Source organism: Passer domesticus, chromosome 1, assembly GCF_036417665.1.
Source record: "Passer domesticus isolate bPasDom1 chromosome 1, bPasDom1.hap1, whole genome shotgun sequence".
NCBI classification, from domain to species: domain Eukaryota; kingdom Metazoa; phylum Chordata; class Aves; order Passeriformes; family Passeridae; genus Passer; species Passer domesticus.
In genome coordinates this window covers 108,958,440-108,978,365 of record NC_087474.1, presented here as the reverse complement: position 1 = coordinate 108,978,365, position 19,926 = coordinate 108,958,440, and the positions used below count along the sequence as shown (strand labels likewise).

General features: G+C 41.7%; 1 protein-coding gene across 4 annotated transcripts in view; it reads left to right on the top strand.

The window, feature by feature from the left end:
- GNAL (G protein subunit alpha L) overlaps positions 1–19,926 on the top strand; it is a 179,462-nt gene that overhangs the window by 157,336 nt on the left and 2,200 nt on the right. For all 4 annotated transcript variants that reach the window (XM_064433291.1, XM_064433299.1, XM_064433307.1 and 1 more), the window contains 6 exons: positions 9,296–9,350; positions 11,713–11,786; positions 12,635–12,693; positions 12,939–13,059; positions 14,289–14,419; positions 16,384–16,451. In XM_064433291.1, coding sequence (XP_064289361.1) covers positions 9,296–9,350; positions 11,713–11,786; positions 12,635–12,693; positions 12,939–13,059; positions 14,289–14,419; positions 16,384–16,451 — 508 coding nt within the window. The remainder of the gene's footprint in view (positions 1–9,295; positions 9,351–11,712; positions 11,787–12,634; positions 12,694–12,938; positions 13,060–14,288; positions 14,420–16,383; positions 16,452–19,926) is intronic.

Here is a 19,926-nt window from a genome sequence, read left to right as displayed (position 1 = left end):
TACAGTTAGGGAAGCCTTAATGAATTCTGGTGCCTGGCATGAGCAGGTTTGGGAAGAACAAGCTTTGAGTCCTTCCCATTGAAGGCAAACAGTTGCCATGTTGCTGTGCTTTGCTAAAGGGAAGGCAACAGGTCTATCTCTCAATGATGAGTGAAGTGGTTCTATTAGGTGCTTGGGGGTTAAATGCTCAGGAACTGCTGGAAGGACGTCACTTCTCATCATCCTTCTGTCCTTTAACTCCTGAGCCATTGATTTTTGCCCTGTTGTGTAAGTTTTCTTGAATGTTGAAAAGGTAATATCCTCTGTCAGTAACTGAGAATAAGCTAGTGAACCACACAGCAGCCCAGCACATCAAAGGATTACTCATGGAGTTGTGTCCAGCATGACCCTTACCTTTAGTGAAACATGTCCTTCACACAAGGTAAAGGTATGAGAGTGTACTGTTAAAGCTGGGACAAGGATTAAGGAGTGCAGAACAGAAATGATCTGTCACCACACTTCATAAACTGCAATAAGGTAAAAGAAATTGTACCAGGTGCTCTGCAAGGTCAGCATTAAGAGTTTCTTTTTTCCATTGTGCAGGAAGCTGGTTGCCTTCCTGACTTTTCTATAGAAACATTTTTCTGTTTCCTTAGTTAGCACTGATGGCGTATTTCAGGTTTTACATGCAATCCCAGAAAGCTTCTTCTCTGGTAGAATGGTTGTTAGGACCCCTCATATTCCTTGAATGGGTGTTACCTATAGAAACTCTAGATGCTGTCTATGTCTTGGAGCCTCCAAGGCATTCTCATGAGAGCTGATCCTGTGATTCAAATCTTAATCCTTGATGCTACTGCTGTTCTCCTGTTTACTCCAGCCATGTCACTTCTCGTGGCCATGTCAATGCCTGACAATCATGATAGATGAAAGCAAACAGATACACTCTCAGTTTGCTCAGGATTCTAACATGCTGTTCCTTTCATTTACGTGTCAGCAAAAATGCACAGAAAAGAATTTGCTTTTCTTCATCTGGGTTTTCAAAAGAGTATTAGCATTCTCGTTTTGGAATCATCTGGCTTGATTTTAGGCCTGAGAATTTTTGGCAGCGAGTTCTCTTGCACTGAGTTTGGACTGGTGCCACAGGTAAGCACAAACTTCTCGTGACTTCCTCTCCAGTCTGGTTTTTTTTACCTTTGTTTCTCCCATTTAGGGATTTTCTGCTTTCTCTTTTGTAGAAACCTCCAGTCAAACTGGTTTTTCCTTTTTGGCAGCCACCATAACAGATTTATTATTCCAAACCACTTCCACCAGAGTAAGGGATCTTCAATTTCCAACAACCATTGTTGTTTCTAACCTGAATTTGGCATTCTTCAGGTCTCACAGTACTTGGTGAATTTGTATACACTAGGAAGATATCTACAGTGCAACTATTATTAAAAACAAAACCATCAACCAGAATGTGTAAGTTGCACTGAAATTATTTTCCATTATGAGAGCAAGATAAACTTGAAAGCAACAGGGGAAGCTCTATTTGCAACATCCAGTGAAAATACATACTGTTAACTTCTGACATCCCCTTACAATGCTATGCTATGTATCTGGTAAACATGCTTGTAAACCTGATGCGTGTTACAGCTTTGAGTATTATCAAGGCTTTTTCCCACAGCTCAGCTTTCCTGAACATAAAAGTCCAAGTTCTTTTTGAAGAGTTCACCAGAAGAGGTGGAGGTGAGGTCTTATATGCACTTTAGTTAGTGGGACATAAACCCAAGGTTTTGATCTGTTATTCTGTCAAAAGGCACATTTTGCAGATCCTGATAGGACAGCTGCATTCTGCCCACGTGTCTCATCTAATGTTTCAGGTTTTCTCAGCTTCCCTTCCAGCACCAGTCTGTTTAGTTGCTGGAAGATGTTATACAGTTGTTTCATTCAAACAGTGAATAAAGAGATCCTAATCTGCCATACATGAGCTCACAAAGCAGTCAGGATCCAGATCTCTCTGGATACCACCATATGAGCTTTCTGTTTTCAGGTTTTTATCTTTGGATCCTCTATTCAAAATTGCACTTATGACTGCAGAATGTGCTCTGTGTAGCCTTTACATTGCAGAACTCAAACCTGTATCTGTATAAACACTCCATGGGTGTATCAATATGCACATAACCATTGTCTGCCTAGGATTATCCACTCACAAGGAAGAAGATACACTGAGTTTAGTGGATTCAAGCTGGTCAGAAGGAGGGTCTGCATGTGCCAGTCTGAGCTTCAGATTTTGTCAGTGCTTCATTCTTAGTCTGTGTTTTGCAGTGGCTCCACCACTAGCACCCCTGGGAATAAAACGTCTGAACACTTGCAGTAGAAAAATAATGCCCCTTTTAAACTAAGTAAATAAATTACCCTTCTTCTTTTTTCTCTTTTTGCCTGTCATCTTCCCTGTTCTCTGAGATCCCGTGTGGCAGAAGTTGCAGATGATGAGTCTCATTTCTGCTGGAGCCTGTTAACCTTTCTGTGTGAATGACAGTTTGCCAGATTTAAGTCTTAGTCAGTGTTTATGTTAAGAAGAGGGTTAATGATGATCCCCATAGGCCTCTCGCTCGGAAAGCAAAAACATCTGCTAAGCCAAGAAGTGGTTAGTTTGCTAAATTTAGAAGGAAGAAATGCATTTCCCAAAATTTGCACTGCTTCTTAACAAATTTAGGGAACCAGTGGGGACAAGCAGTTATGGAAGTCATATTGTTTATTCATTTTTTAGTTCAGTTCATGTATTTTCAATTAAAAGTGAGATTGTTCTTATTAAACAGAAGGAGGATATTACTCATATATCTGAAACATTTAATGCAATTGAACTATTTGTGTATTTAGGTTAATAGCTGGACACATACCAAAGCCTGTGAAGCTTAAAGATGTTCTGCAGTACATACTTAGCGTTGGAGAAAGTGAGTTTGAAATGGATGTCTGCTAGGAAGCTCCCTTACCCAAACCCATAGACCAGGAGAACTACAGGTTTTGGCCATTTTTCAATCTCCTCACCAAACGTGCCCCCAGTTGCCACCAGCAGTCTGGCTCCCTGCAGGAGAAGGTTGCCCAATGGATGGTGTATGAGCCCTTGGTCATACACCCATCATTGTCTGTCTTTGCTTTTAGTGTCTTGGCCAAAGCTCCATCAGTAAATAGGGTTCAAACTGGACTTCTCCTGCTTGTGTGATGGCGAGGGAGCATTGATTGCTGCCAGCAGCCGTGGCAGTGACAAAACGGGACAGGTTATGTGCTCCCAGTCATGCCTGTGCATCAAACTTGGGTGTCCAGCAGAGCTCACCATGGGTGGCCTGAGACCATCCCAGTCTTGTTACTCCTCTCCCTCTGGAGCAAGCACAGTGGCTGGTGCTGCTCCAGGGAAACACATGGCTTTGCTGAAGGCTGTACAATCCTCTCTCTTGTCCGTGGTCCCCAGCAGGCTGCTGGGGACCCGGCTCCAGCCGCTGCATCCCCCGGCCGGGCAGGGCTGGGCAGACGCTTTGAACCACAGATCCTCAAGCTTCCCTGGGCGGAAAAGGAGCTGGCGGTTTTCAGGCATGACTGTACTTTGCTCTCCCTCTTGGCATCCTGTTTAACCTTTTCATCTCCTGACACAGCAGGCTCTCCTTGCCGGCGAGCTGGGAGCTGCGGATGGGTGAAAGTCCGTTTCTGTGGATAAATCCCACCGGTTTTTGGTCATCCCCACGCAGCCCTTAGCCAGCCCCAGGCAGCGGAGCATGAGCTCGGCTGGGAGGCTGGCGGGCCGTGGGTTAGCACGGGAGTGAAAACTGAAAAAGGGGATGAGCAAGGTGGATTCAGGAGATCTTTGCTAAATTCATGTTTTACCTGTGTTAGAGCAAAAACCTCGCGGCGAGACCCAGCAGAGCCTCACTCCGCCTGCGGACACGCTCCGGGGAAGGGAAGGGGAGGGAAGGGAAGGAAAAGGAAAGGAGCGGGAGCCGGGCAGAGAGCGCCCCCTCCCGGCTGTCACCGCCCGTGTCACTGTCACCGCCCGTGTCCCGCCCGTGTCCCGCCCGTGCCACCGCGGCCGGAGGGATGCGGGGAGCGGGATCGCGGTGAAACGGAGCCTTCCTACAGCCGCGAGCACACGGGGCACGGAGCAGGTGGCGAAGCCGTGTGACAAGCACATCGCCCATCCGTGGGTTCCCAGCCCTGCTGGAGGCGGCGCTCTGCTCCAGCAGCATCTTCAGTGCTCGCTTCAGTGTCTGCTTTGGGGGTTTCGTTCCATGACAGCGGCAGCTGGTGATTCAAAACTGGGGCACAGCGCCCGTGAGCCAGGGTGGATCCCAAACAGGTCTGGCGCTCCCTCTGCCCTGCTGTGCCCTCTCAGGAATGCTGGCTCCTGGTGGGAAGTGGCTGCAGAGTGGTGTGGAGGGAGAGAAGGGGAGTGCTCCTCTAGCACGTGGAAGCTGTATTTAAAATACAGTGTTGATTTAAATTCGGCAGGAAAATCGTTAGCCGCTAAATTTTGCCAAGCCTTCTGAGGGATTTCTGCTGATATTTTCAGCAAATGACTTGGGAAGATGAATCCTTTAGGGGTTAGAATATTACTGGAGGCTGTTTTCATTATGTCTTTCTCAGTTACCTAGAAATACATCAGGATAGTGTGAGTTTGCTTGAAGCCCAACCTTAGAGCCTAAGGTATCCAGGTATTCTCAAAAACAAAAACAAACAAAAAAATATCTTATGTGTATATATATATTGGGGGGAAGGGGGGAAAAAGTGCAATATTGATGTTGGCCCTGAGAACCACAGCAGAAATTAAAAAGAAAAAAAACCCCAAAGTCTTTTCCATTTCACCTCCCTAGAGACTTGGGGTGTGTGTTTTTCTTGTGAAGTATCTACCTCACCTGTGACTTTATATCCAAGGAGGGTGGAATTAAAAGTCCTAGTGCTGGATGGTTCCATATACATACATATATATATAGTTGTTTGAGCCTGCCTGAGATGTTTGCAAAGCTCTTAATGGTCCATCTGAATTGTAAAGGTTTGCTGACCTCACAACTTACCTGAAGATAGTTTTGAGATTCTTCACTCTGAGAACTTAAAACCTTAAAGATTCACCACAATACCTTTTCCTTTTAAAGAGACAAGCATTTTGAATGGATTTGATTTCTTGTTTTCCCTTGGGATTTTTTGATGTAAGGCCATTGAAATGTTCGGGTGAGAGCATAAAAATGCTTGAAGTAGATCAAGAGTTATTAAAATGCCTGGTTTGTTGTATTGATCTGTAATTTAGCACTTCATCTTTCCAATTCTTTGGATGTCAAAGTACGCTCTCACAAATATAGCATGGGTTTTCTGTCAATCATGTTATTCTCAAGACACGATTTTTCTTTTAATTGTCATTTTGTTTGTGGAGTCAGAATATCTACACAGAGCCGTGTAGTGATTTATTTAGTGAGAAAAGAATTTTCATGTACGATTACCTCCTCTTTATTTGTGCATTTATGAATCCCTTTTAAAGAAATTCTTATATAGCTGCTACTGCTGCTCAAATTGCCATGGTTTTTAAAGAGAATAATGCTTATTGATAGTTCCCACATGCACTGGCAGGCACATCTAAAACCTGTACTTTTGTGTTCACAGCTTGCATAATATAAAATTTAGAGATTGCTTGTCAAACTAAGTGTCAGCTGAGTTTCCTAGGAAACTCACTGAAGATATTTATAAAACTACAGATCGGCTTAATAATAGATATAATAATGTCAGTAGCTCATTATTTTTTTTAACTACATTGGTCCATTTTAGTTTGCTTTAATTTGTTGCTAAACCAAACCACTGCATTTCCAAGCAGAGCCAAAGAGACCTTCCTTCCAATAACTTGCCTAATTAATTTTTTTAGAAAAGGGTAGTTTCTGCTATTCCATTGTAAGGAAATTGTAAAACACCCTATGTAAAATTAAAAGGAACATAAATGTCATACTAATTATCTGACTGAATCCTTTATAAGTAAAACCACAATTGTGAAATATAAATGTAAATATTGTATCATGTCATTGTTTTATTCACTCTTGAATTGAATGTGTGAATTTGAAGCTCATTGCACATGCATGCAAAACAGTCACTTTAGAATTAACATAAATCTCGAGTATGGGTTTCTGTAGAAGGTAGATAAATAGAAGACCTGTCAGTATTGTAAAAAGGCATGATTCTATGAAAATATTTACATCCCTGAGCTGAAAAAAAAAGTATCTAAAAAGAGAGTAAGGGATACTTGGTGTCCATTTTTATTCATTCTTCTGTTATTATGTTTTCCTTGCACTGATTCTTTGAATTGAGACAGCAGATCCTTTTGTACTTTAGGTTCTTTAAATGGAAATTTCAGTCATGTCAATTCAAAATTTGCTGATCTGTAAAAATGTATATATATGTATAAAATAATCTATATTTTGTCAGAACATAATTATTCAAGACAAGTAGGGTTAGGTGAAGTTAACATTCTCTAGAAATAAGTTAAGAAAAGTAATTTCAGCTTTCCCGTTTTAATACAGTAATGAGAATGAAGTTAGTGTGTTAGGAAATGAGGCAGTACTGACTCCTTATCTCATCTGGAATCCATTTCTTGTACCCAGTATGTCCATTTGCCTGTCAGGACTAGATTTGATGCTGTGCTAATTAGCCAAGTAAGGAGTTCATATGAAGGATATTCAAGAACTGATTTTTCTTTTGAAAAGCTAAGAGTGTAGCTGTCTGTGTTTCTCTGTCTAAGAAATCTCATTGCACGCTTAACAATGTTGTTGCAGAAGAACTCTTAGGAAGACTGTCCATCACACACTGAAAAGGTTAATTTCCTATAAAGCTACAAAATTAATCCCAATCCTAATAGTAGCTGCATGTGGATTTATTGAATGCTAGTGATACTGTTCCAGCTTGTTACTGTAAGGTGGCAGGTAAAACCTTGTAAATCATTGCATTTATTTTAATATGGCTTACATGCAGACAGCAACCTTACAAGCATAAAATGGTACAGCTACTGTGTCAAATGATATTTTTAAAACACATATTTGTCAGAGCTGGCTCTGTCTTAGCTGTGATGTTGCAGTTTAGGGTATTCAAAACTAGTCTGTCTGCTGGGAGGAAGTGGAAGATGACTTCAGCTCATAGGTGGGACATCTAAGTAGGAGACTTGTCTCTTTCCCAACCTCCCATGGATTGTGTGTAGTGTAACTGCATTACTCCTCTCTCCTCTGTTCCTTACTATGATTTGCCTGTTTGAAATGTGCAAGTGCTAACAACCAAAAACCTCCCTTAAGTACTTGTTGTATAGGTGAGGAAGGGGTGGGTTTGCCCTTAATACTGTGTTGAACCATTTTGGGTAAGTTCTGCCAAAATGGTCCTGGTACTGTGGAGACAAGGTGTATTGTCTCTGATTTATACACCAACTTCACAAGACATGTTTCTGCAAAAAAGCCATTTCACACTGTCTTGCAAGGTTTGTGATGGAGTTGTATTTGTGCACAAACACTGACTTCAGTCCACACTCTTAAGCAGATCCCTTTCTGTGTCAGATATAGTCTGTACTTTGAACAAAGAAGAACATCCATGTTAAGGAAAATTACTCTAATCAGGAAATTTCAGCCTGGAGGCTTTTTTGCTTTGGGCTTTTTTGCTTTTTGCTTTTTTTTTTTCATGTTCTGTGCTGCAAGCATGAGGTGAGAGTTCTGTCAGTGATAGGTGTGTCACTTAAAAATGCATCTGCTCCGGCGTCTGCATGAACCGTGGGATAACTGAAGTTAAACTTTGCTCAGTCAAGGTGATGACAATCATCTGACCAAAAGGTTCACCCTGAATAAAACTGATTTCCCATGGTGACTGTAGCTGACTATAAAAAATGTACTTTTATATCCTTATATAAATTTATAGGGGTTTTGGCAAGGAAGGAGGATTTGAGAAATGATGCTTTTTCTTCAGAGTTTCTTCCATATAGTTTTGCTAACAGGCACCTGTTGGGTTGTGCTAAACAGTAATTCTTTTTTTAAACCCTGTGCTTATCTATCATGCTTTGATCATACAGAAAGAAAAGCTGGATATTCTAACTGTAGATACTGCATTTTGTTTCCCTGCCATAACAATGGAGGTTTGAAAAGGAGAAATATATTAAGTAAATATATATGCAGTGTATTTTCTTTTCCTTTCAGTTCATATCCGTGGGAAACTGCTATGAGAATTACAAACAGCTTTTAGGGGCTATTTTTTCAACTGGCCAGTGTGTGTGACCCCTGTGTTAACAGTGAATTACATTTTAAGTCAAGAGTTCACTAGTTTTTCTTTCTTTCCCACTGCAGTTAAGTGGGACATGTATTCCAAGTGCACACTCAAGTAAAATTGGGGAAAACTTGCCTTTTGATACAGAAGTCTTGGTAATATTGTCATGGGATGTGTCAGCCAATGGGATATTCACTGCCAAATACCAAATAACAATAGAGAAATTCAAGAAAGCTTCTAAGTTATACCGGCAGTCTGGGAGAAATGAGCCAGCTGGGCTCAGAGGAGATCTAAGAAATGGGTGGAAGTGAGAGAGGAGAACCTGCCTCTTTAGCAATAAATATAAAATCACATCTTTATGTCCGTAAATGCTGCTATTCTAACACATATTAGGAAAGAATTAAAGCTTGAAAATCCTTTTAAATAATCATAGAATGTAGTTCCCCTCTGATTTTCTGGTTCTCTTTTCTCTTGCCCTTCCCTGCAGCTGTAAGTCTTTCTTTCGCTCCATGCGTGTCACTAAGTTTTGGTGACATAAAGAATAAGATTCATTAACCTCCACTTTTTGTGCAGTGTTGGAGGTCAGCAAGTCAGTCCAAAGCTTTTTGTGTATACCAACAAGCATTTCTGCTAACATTACTGAGACCGTAATTAACATAACGTTATACTTGATTAACATTATACTAAATAAAGGCACCCCTTTGCCACATCTTCTATATTAAATCCCAAAATCTTTTTTAAGTCTTAACCACCATATGATGTTATGATCTGTGGTTAGTCGTAGTATTTTTTAGTGGACCTCATAAAATTGTAGCATTTCAACTGCATTTTGCACCACTTGTGAGTACTGCATAATGGTAACTTTAAAAGTGCTGTATTGAAACAACATTTGGGTAAAGTGTTTGTTTGGCTTATAAAATGTAACCTTGAGCAATATATGGAAATAATCAGGCTCCTAACTTTACCATTCAAGTTGTGTTTTACTTCTCAGCAGGACTGTAAACTAGAAAAGGTAGTATATTTTACTAGACAGTATTGTACATATCTAAGTGCCTGTTTATTTTTTTTCTAGCTTTTTAGAAAGAATTGACAGCGTCAGCATGGATGACTACACACCCACAGATCAGGTTAGTAAAAATAATGGGGTAGGGTCTGAACTAATACTGATATTCACCTGGATTTTCTGTGTAATTTATTTTAGTCCCTGCTGCAGCTGAAATAGGGTATATGGCAGAATAGCAAAATATGGTCTAGCCATTTAAGTAATGGATATTAAAGAAAAGGCATTTTGGTGGTGCTAACTTGTCTTTTATTGTTGTAACGTCTAGATCTGTCATTCTTCTAATACATCCATTTTGTCTTCTTGTTTCCCATTCTGTGTCCCACAAAAAAAAAGGTTAATGGAAAAAAGAACAGAAAGCATAAATGTAAAAAGTTATGGTTTCCCTCACCAGCCTTTGGTACAGAGAAGCAATGCTTTATTTCAGTGGTGGAGGTGACCCCAGAGGGAGACTTCCCATGCCTATCCAAAGGGTCCTTCAGAGACAAAAGCTTGCAGTGAATGAGGTGTCCAGATTCAGGGAGTGGCAGCAGCAGAGCTTGCAAACTTCTCTGCAGGCCTGCAGATTCCTTCTCTGCAGGCTGTGCCCATCTCCTGAGGGTAGCAGTTTCTATTCAAGCCTAATTTGCAAGGCAGTACTTTTTTTCCCAGATGCTGTGATACATCTTGATGGAGTGCTCTAGTGGCAAACACACTCATGTTAAGGCTGTACTGGTGCAGTCTTGATGTAAGGAGGGGCTTCACCATTTTGCCTGGCTCCAGCTGCCTTCCCTGAGCTCAGGCTGTGTGCTTTCCTTTGCTGTCTCTTCAGCAGACACTCTGAAGTTGTTATTTTTCAGTGCTGCTATCCCACTGTCATTTAGTAATCTCAGCCAAGATTGCGGGCCACGTCATAAACTCCAAATACAGGTGGCAGAAGAGAATTCCTGCACTGGATAATTCAGTCTAACAATGCAAGGCATATAACAGGTGGATGCCCTTGGAAAAAAAAAAAAAAAAAAAAACCAAAGTTGTCAAATCTCACTGTGCAATGACGGGTGAAATTCAGAGAAATTAGGTGACTTGCCAGAGATCACCCAAGGAAGCAATCAGAGAGGAGCCTGTTCCTTCAGACCTAATTTAGGTTCATAACCACAAGCATATCCTATAGTCAACCCAATATAGGATCAATTATTCAAACACTCAAGACATTTTCAGACCAAAGGAATTAGCACTGGGGTTTGCTCCATCTAGACCTCATCGTTTTAGCATCAAGATGGTTTTAGCATCTTCTCTCACCTGGAGAGAGAAGTCAGTGAAGAAAAGCCTCATTTTTGCTTTCATTATTTATGTTAGTTCCTGTTTGTTCCTGGGAGGCCCTTCTCTACCTGAAGTAGTCTTTCATCGCCTAGAAATTTTTCCTGATATTTCTTTTGGGGAGAAATGTCTTGAAAGATCAGAAAAGGCCCTTGGTATTTGGCAGGTGGATAACTTTTGCTCTGAGGGGGGGATTCTCTTTTGCCTTTGTTTTTATCCTGTTGTGCTGTATCAGTTGCCTTGCTGAGTTAACCGGTAAAAATCACCTAATTCTTCTCTTCCCTTGCTTTCTGGTTTTTGGGGTATTTTTTTGCACCATAACAAGTCAGCAAGTGACAGAAAATGACAGTAACATATAAAATAACTAAAAGTATTAAATAAGTGGCCTTAAGCTGAGTGCATGCAGCTGTCAAGCAAGGTTTGCTTTGGCTACCGGACAGTAAGGTAGGGAAAAAAGGCAAGCTGTGCCTCCTTCCATCCAGGAAGGAGGCATCAGAAATTGCTTTTGCCTACTCCCCTTGAGAATTGAGGAAATTATTATGTTTTAATTATTGAAGGAGATTTGGTTAAGTTGTAAAGTATTGCTGGTTTTAAAAACAGGAAAGAAATGCCATATTTCTGCACAACCTAAATTCTGTTCCCTTGTGCTCTGTAACAGAGCTTTAATTACTCAGTCACAAGCTATTATTTCGATAGGATTCCTGTCTCATTCAGTACAAAAGAGGGCAGAGTTAAGGTTGCCTGGGCAACTGTAAATCTGGAGTTTTCTAACATTTAAATACTTGACTTTACAACATGAATAACATTTTTCTTAGTTTTATGTAACTTCAGAATTCATTATCCTCATGACATACCAAGGTGTATAACCATCAAGCACAGGTTTCAGTGGGCAGTAAGGAGAACATAGATGAGGTCTCCTGCTTTCTGAGTGCCCAAACCAAATCCAGTGATCATTATTAAGTTTATTTACCATGTCAGTACAGACAAATGCCAATTTACCAACGGGTCTGATTGAACTTTCATTAAATGAAACATTTAAGACTTTTCATGGAAAATAATATTCCAAGCTTTTAAGAACAAAATTAGGTTAGAAAAAAAGCCTTACTAATCAGCTTCTGTGTTCTCATTTCCAGGACCTATTAAGATGCAGAGTGTTGACATCAGGGATTTTTGAAACAAGATTTCAAGTAGATAAAGTAAATTTCCAGTAAGTCTGTTAGTAATGATTTATGAATAATCATACTCATTTTTAATAGCTTCATTCAGATGTCTCTGTTCATGTACGCTTGGTATAGCAGGCTTTTAGGATGGGAGTGGGTGGTTTTTTGTTGTTTGATTTGGCTTTTTAGCTCTCTTTCCAGAGGTCCTAGTAAAATTACCTCATGCTTTGCAAAAAATAGCTTTAATTAGTTACATATATTCACAGTGCTCTATAGTAGGGTTGTGTGTGGCTTCTTGTAAAAACTGGTGCATTGGTGTAGCAGTATAAAATCATAAAATACCTTTGGGGATGAGAGCTCACAGAAGTCAGTGGGAATCCTCCCTTCTTCCAGAGGCCTGCAAGCTCTGTGTTTATCAGAGTTTTTTTCCTGTGTGTCTAAAACACCCACAGGCAGACTGGCTTCTCTGCCCAGTTCTTGCCCAGAAAGGTGCCAGTGCTGATGGGACTGAGCTGCTTCATGTCCTCCTCCATACAGACAGCTCTATCTCCACCACCCTTCAAAATATCCTGAAACCTGTACTTGTTTATAGTACAGTATTACATGTCACACGCACTGCTGTGGACTGGAAGGGCCAACACTTGTCCTTGAAGAGTGTATTTCTCATTTTATGGGCTCAGTAGCCTTCTCCTGGCAGAGCAGGGCAGGTGGAGCAGTGCAGCTGTCTCTGACATGCAGTGCAGCATCAGCAGATCTCTCTCCTCTTCAGGTGATACTTTACTGCCCCTGTCCTTGGGGCTGTCAGATTTTTAAACTGAACCCTTGTGCTGTGCATGCTTCGTGTGATTTTTCCTAGTGCACATAAGTGATATAACATCCTATGGCTTTTTAACAGCATGTTTGATGTAGGTGGCCAGAGGGATGAGAGAAGAAAATGGATCCAATGCTTTAATGGTAAGTAAAAACATTCTGTGTTTTATTTTAAACTTATTCTCTGAGGTGTGAGCAGCTTAGTGTTCATACCCACACACAGTACCTCACTGGCACAGAAGTCCCGTGTTACAGATAACTTTTTTCTGGTGTTTTTGGCTGATTGGTGAGTTAATGGCAGTGTTACCCTGAGGAGTATGTGCTGGGATAACGGAGATGTTCTATTCTCTCTCCTTTCTTTCCTTCTTTCTTTTGTGTGTTCTGCCCAGATGTCACAGCTATCATCTTCGTTGTGGCTTGCAGTAGCTACAACATGGTAATAAGGGAAGACAATAACACAAACAGACTACGGGAATCCCTGGACCTTTTCAAAAGTATCTGGAATAATAGGTAAAACAAACCTCATTTTCCACCATCTTCCCCAGTTTATTCACCTCTTTTCGAAATAGGACTCCCCTTGCTGTAGGCTCAGATTTTTTATTCAGAAAATACCCAGGTTGGGCCAGGTCTCAGAGTGTCCCCACAGTGACACCCCTCCCTGGCAGGGGCCATGGCACAGGACAGGTGTTTCACCACTCCTTCCAAAATGATGCAGGGCATGGGAACAGCTTGGAAAAGGCAAGCCCCCCTGCCCAGGCTGGCTGCTGCAAGGAGGCAGGAGAGACCCTGTCCTGGCATCACTCTGCTGCTTGGCTGAGACCAAGATCCTCTGAGGAACATTTGATCTCTTCCTCCAAAGCAGCAGCAGGAGCAGCTCCCTGTGCTTGTTCCTTACATGGGCAGCTGCTCTCGTAAGGGTCAGCTCTGAGAGCACAGGGTACCTCTGCCTTGGGGGGTGATGCTTCAGCCCCAGCCTAACTGGAAGTGCCATTAAATTGCCATGCTGCCACAGTGCCTGTAAATCGTAGGTACGTAACCAAATAGCAACCCAAATGGGCTCCTGCTAGAGAAGAAGTAAAAACAATTTGCAAAATAAGGTGATGAAGTTTCCAGCACATACCTGTGAGGATGCTTTGCACTGAGAAGTGATTGAAGGTAGAGTGAAGGAGGAATGTTAACTGCACATCCCAAGGCACATTGTCACAGTGATGGATTAATTGGGGAAGAAAAGAGACATTATTTTCTTTCCATTTATCAGGTGTCATACAGGCCACCCTAAAAGATGGGATATCTGTGTGGATGAGCAGTAGCTTAGAGCAATCTGAGAGAAGGGAGCTTTCTAGTCTTTTTTTCATCTTTTTTTTTCTTTTTTTTTTTTTATCACAACCAAATAAAGCAGGTCTGGTCATGAACTGTGGCGCTTCTAGAAAATGTCATCAGTTTCCCAATCTGATATCTAAAAGAGAATTTAGAAAAAATTTTGAAAGCTGCCTCCTTCAGCAATGTCCACTACAGTTTTTATAAATGCATTTACTGACCTTAGAAATATACCCACCAGCACAGGTGCAGACCAGTCAAAACAATCATTTAGGTCATCTTTTTTTTTCTATTGAAGCATGTTCTACACTATTTCACACTCTGTCCACACAGAGATAGCCAGTAAATTTCCTATCTATGTGATACATTTTTGTTGATTAACATGTCAGAGATAACACAAACATCTGGTTTGTTTTTGACAGGTGGTTACGGACCATTTCTATCATTTTATTCTTGAATAAACAGGACATGCTGGCTGAAAAAGTCTTGGCAGGGAAATCAAAAATTGAAGATTACTTTCCTGAATACGCGCATTATACTGTACCTGAGGATGGTAAGGCTTCTCCCTGTGCTGGGATTGGACCTGCTGGCATGACCCAGCCCATAGCTCCTCTCCCTGTCTCTCTGTCTGTCTCTCACACACACACTCACAAGCACACACTGACGTGAGCTGCTGGTCAGGTAAGGAGCATGCCAGCAGCATGCAGCCCCCAGTGTGAGCAGGGTCTGAAGGGCTCCACAGCACCTGCCCTCCCCTGCTGGGGGGAACCGCCAGTCCCGGGACAGCAAAGCAGCCACACATCCCCCCCTGCCCAGATGCTTCTGCCTGGGCCTTCCACAGTGCTGAACGTTGTTGGGGATTCATGAGACTTATTTTGCAGCCATTCTGCATCCTCCAATACTGTAAATTTCAGTTTTTGAAATACTGATGGGAAGCCCCAGCAGACCAGTAAGGGAGCTTTGATGGAGGAAAACCACATCAGTAGACGCTGTGGTGATGGAGTGATCAGTTTCTTATCTTCAAGAAGTGCAGTGGTTCCTGCACCACAATAACATTGCAGAGGTAAACTCTGGTATTATGCCAGGTGTGTACCAGGCAGAGAGCTCCCCAAAGATCTCAGGTCTGTCTAGCAAAAGGGATAAAACTTCTACTTTCTGACCACTCACCTCTGCCTTACCTAAGTGATGTCCCTGGCATGGTGCTTGCAGCCACCTGTTGGGAAAGGCTTTCATTCTCCCCCAGCCACCACCAACAGCCTTGGTTACAGAGGTGAAGATGGTGATTAGCTATTTTCAGCCTTCATTGAGGTCTGGAACTTCATGAGTGTGATTCTGAGTTTCTGATACAGAGGATAAATGAATTATCCTAAAATCTGAGTTGATCTGGCATCTGTTTTGTAATGGTAAGGGTTTTCAGAAGAAATCTTGTCTCCATCACCCAAATATCCCCTTCTCAAACATGCACCACATAGACAGAGTTTGGGTGCATTTTCAGCGTTTTTTTATAATAAGCCAATTGTCAGGAAAAAGTAGCTTTTGGTATTTCTCAGAGGGATTTCACAGTGTGTATCTAGAGTGATCCAGAATATTCACACATGAAACAGCTCTCTATTTTTAACCTGTAGTTGTTCACTTATTCTTCCATTTCAGCTGACATTATTTAAGGGCAGCAGCACTGAATTCCAACATGCTGTTGATTGTGCTGCTGCTCTATTTTTACCCTCAGCACTATGGATGAAAAATACATTTCCATATTCTGATAAATTCTGGCCTTTACAATGTTATGTTTATAAGCATCTGATTTTGGTATCCTAGGTGAGCGATAACACTGAAAGGAAATAAATAGGTTATCTCTTCACTGTATTGTTACTGACAGTAAATATAGTCATTGCATGGCCTAGATAGTGACAACTTCATCTGCTGACAAACAGTTAACATTGAGCAGCAAGTCTCCTGCTCAACAAGAATTTAATCCAAGACCCCTTGATGGGCAATATATCTGAAGTATTCTGCTGAATTGGGGCCTGGAATTAAAATACATTTATATATATATATCAAAAGGTCTTTCAATGCTGTCATTTTTTCCAAGTGGAAAATCTTGGACTAACCATTTTTAAATTCACATTCCTGCCTGCAGAAGCTTTTTTCAGGAGATACTGTTCTGCTGCAGAAACTGAACAGCTCAGCTGCTTTTTCTAGTCATATTTTCTGATAAAAGCTAAACCCTAACTCCCACTTGTTTTATATCTATATGAACAGGCTTGTGGATGTGAGTAAGCCTTTTTGTGATATGACCAATGACATTATTGCAATTTTCAGGTTCCTAAAATATACTGTACACACAGTTAGGTTTTACTGTACTCTTAATTTTTCAATTACCTACTGGGAATCTCCTCTAGTATTTAACATTTCAGTTTCTGTACTGAAGGGCTACTTCCTCCTTACTAAATCTTTTGTTACAAATAGATAATTGTTTGGTTTTCCTGTTTCTGATGTCATTTATTTTTAATTGAACAGCAGTACCAGAGGCAGGAGAAGACCCCAAAGTCACAAGAGCCAAGTTCTTCATCCGGGATGAGTTTTTAGTGAGTAATTTTCATCTTATGTGTGATTGTATCATAGGAAATACTGACAGATGGCATAGTTTATTTAGGGAAAACTGATGGGGTTTTGCAGAAAGCTAGAAGGAGAGGACAATGTCTGGCAATTCCCTAGTTCTTTTCAGCTGCCCATCTTGCAGAACCTTCCTTAGTGCTGCACTTTTTTATGCCCATTTTGTATAAAGTCACCTGCCATGCTAATTGTCACACAGTAAGTGCTCGTGCTTAGAATGTAAGGTGATGTACAGTCCATGCATAAACAAATAGGCTTTCTTACTTTTATCCTGCATTGCTTCAAGGAGTTTAGCAGTGATCAGCTGACAGCAGGAATTTTTTAAAAAAAGGCAGATTTTATGATTTTATGCTTAAATAAGATTTCTGGTATGCCAGTTAGGAGGTTTACCTCACCTTTGGACTGGTGTCATGGCCCTTCTGAAGCATCCTAATAAAGTTTCCTTGTCTAGTCATATTTTTCTTGCAATTAAGGTTTCCTCTATAGCTGGAGTGAAGAGGTGGTGTTTACATTTTAAGGTGAAAGCAGTTGTCAGGCACACAATCAGAGCCCAGCCCTGCTGTCAGAGAGTGTAATCCAGTATCACTTGTGGCTTCACTCGTTCTGAGTTGTTCCCACAGTGCAGAGCAGTACCAGAGACCAGAACCAAAGCTCATCTGTCATGCCCTACTGGTAGAAACTGTATGTGTGTGTGTGAGATAACAAATTGAGTCGTTAGAATTAAGAATTTTAGAGTCATTATGCATTTACGAGCATTGTTAGGATTTACAGCTGCTGACGCACCAAGAAAGAAGCAATTTACTGTATTCACACTTTGGGGATTTCCAGTTGCTGCCTTAGCCAGATCCTGAGGAAAAGTGTCAGATTGTGCTGTGTTAACATAAGAATTGCTGAAAAAACTCATTTGAGGCAAATCTCACCTGTGGTAATGCTGGAATCCTGTGAAGCAGGTGATGATATCCAGTCTGGAAGGAGAGATGAGTTACAGGGAAATTAGGGTGAAACTCCCCACCTTTATCTACTTTCATGATTTAAGAACACTCATCGAGGGCGAGGTCCTTACCTGCCATGACTCACTGGCATTACAGAAGGAGGCCACCTATGGAGTGGGGAGGGGAGGGGGCACAGGCACTGCAGCCACACAGGAAACCCCTGTGGGTGCTGGGGCAAGGGAAGCTCTTGTGCTGGGGCCAGCACTGCCAGCTGCCAGGCACGCCTTGGGCTCACCAGGCATGGGGCCAGAACAGCTTCTCCCTCATTTCCCTGCAGCTGCTGCAGGTTTGGCAGAGAGCATCTCCTCTGTAACACATCTGTCTCCTGGCTTTGGGCTCTGAGTAACGTGGCCATGCCTGGAGATGGCAAGCTGGGAGAAGGCCAGGTAGAAATGGTCACTTCCAGTTCCATGGGGTCAGGGACGAAAGGCTGAGGTTTCAGAGAGGGAGTGATAAGGGGCACAGGAGAAATACAGACTGGCAGGGATCTAATGGTCTTAGCCAGCTGCCAGGAGGAAAAGGACTGTATTTTCTACCTGTGTCTGCCTTGGCTTTGCTTTATACTTTCCCAAGTTTCTTGATTTATGACCTTTTCCATACCCCACTCTGTTAAATTTTCAGGCATGGTTCAGAGAAGCCTGTGTTTATTATACTTTATTGTGATTTTTATCATGGTAGTAGGTGTGCATAAACCATGGATGTGCATGACAATCATCACCATGGTGCTGCACCTCTTAAAACTGCCTGGCTGTAGGAATGGTAGTGGCAAATTTAAAGCCTGTAATTTGAGGAATTTTAGTAAGAAGTTAAAATTGACCGCATTTCCAATAACTATTACTACACAGGATAGATTAGAAAGACAAAAGATGTCAGCTCGTGGTTTCAGGGCTGGTGTGAGGGCTGTGGCCCCTCGGGGTTGGGCAGCAGGGCTGGGATCCCTCGGATTTCAGTCAGGGAGCAGCGTGGGAGGGATGGCTGGGCCCAAGGCCAGCCAGTGCCTGCACCTCAGGGCTAGGCTGGCAAGGGCATCTGCCGGTCCTGGAAGTGTATCTTGTGGGAAATCCTCTGTCCTTCAGCTCAGGCACATCCTTTCTTCTCCCAGACTCTTCCTGGAGGCAATGTGCATGTGCTCCTGGGCAAGGCTGCTCCCCAGCCCTGGTGTTCTGCACACAGAGCTCTCCAGCTGCTGATGTTTTGTTTGGATAGATCCCCAGTGTGAATACACCCTTGTTAGAACAGTGGCATGGCCCCTCTGGTTCCTGTCCTGATGGTTTTTACAAAACCTGAATCTGGGAGGTGAAGAAGTTGCTGTTCAAACACACAGACCAGGATTCCTCGAATTTGTATGTCATCCTGACCCCTGCAGTGTGGGGATGCCAGTATTAAATATTCCTGCCTGGAAAGCAAATGTTCTTTCATCAATGTCCCAGGGGATTTTTTTCCCCCTGTGAACTGGTGCTGAGTAACACACTACTATTCAAAGTGGGTGTCAAGTAGGGGTGACAATTCTGCATTTATCTTCAAATGAGAGGACTGCAAGAGCTGTCAGGTGACAAAAACAGACAGCCCCCTAATACTTTGAAAATACATCCTTTGGCATGCTGTGTATGTAACCAGGACACTGTGGGCAGCTTATTCCCATAGACATGAGTGAAATCAGTGCATGATAAACACAAGCAGACAGTTCTTAGTATTTTTCATGAGGTTAAGCCTCGAACTAAGTATTGTAAGTAGCATGGTAAGAAAATAATTTTTAGACTGTATAGGAATACCCCTGTGTAATCAGTGTTGAATGTATAATATTACCTAAATTACCTGGAAAAGTCTGCAATTGCTTGTTGATCTAATTATGTAAATTATGGCTTCTAAATGCCTATAGTTTTGCATTTCTGTAGCTTCAGGTGTTTAAAAGGTCAAACCTACTTGTAAAATAAATCCTGTGTTAAAAATATATGGTGTAGCTTGAGTGAGATGGAACACTGTCTTTTGTTGTTTAGCTAGAGTAATTTATAATAAAATTTAGAAAATAGTTATAAAAATCATTATCCTAAAAACTGACCTTCTGCTTTCATGATATTTTGTTTATATTCTGTAAGATAATGATCTAGAATGGATTTATATTTGTCAGTCCTATAGTAATACAGAACAAAAATTATGATTTTTTTTTTAGTATATGTTTTAAGATCTTGGGGAATTTTAAGAAGATAACCATGGGCAAAGTGATGCTAGAGCTTTAAGTTAGAACCTAAAAAGTTGTGCAGTAATCATGAAAAAATGTAATTCTGCATGGTCTGATGTTTACTAGATTTTTGCATGCTTTACTACTCTAAGTGAACCCAGCCACTGTGGTGATAATTTCCCCAAATTCTGAGCTCAGTGATGATCCTTCAGCTGGTTTAATAGGTGTACTAAGTGAAGGTAACTTCAAGGGCCCACACACAAGAAGCTGAAGCAG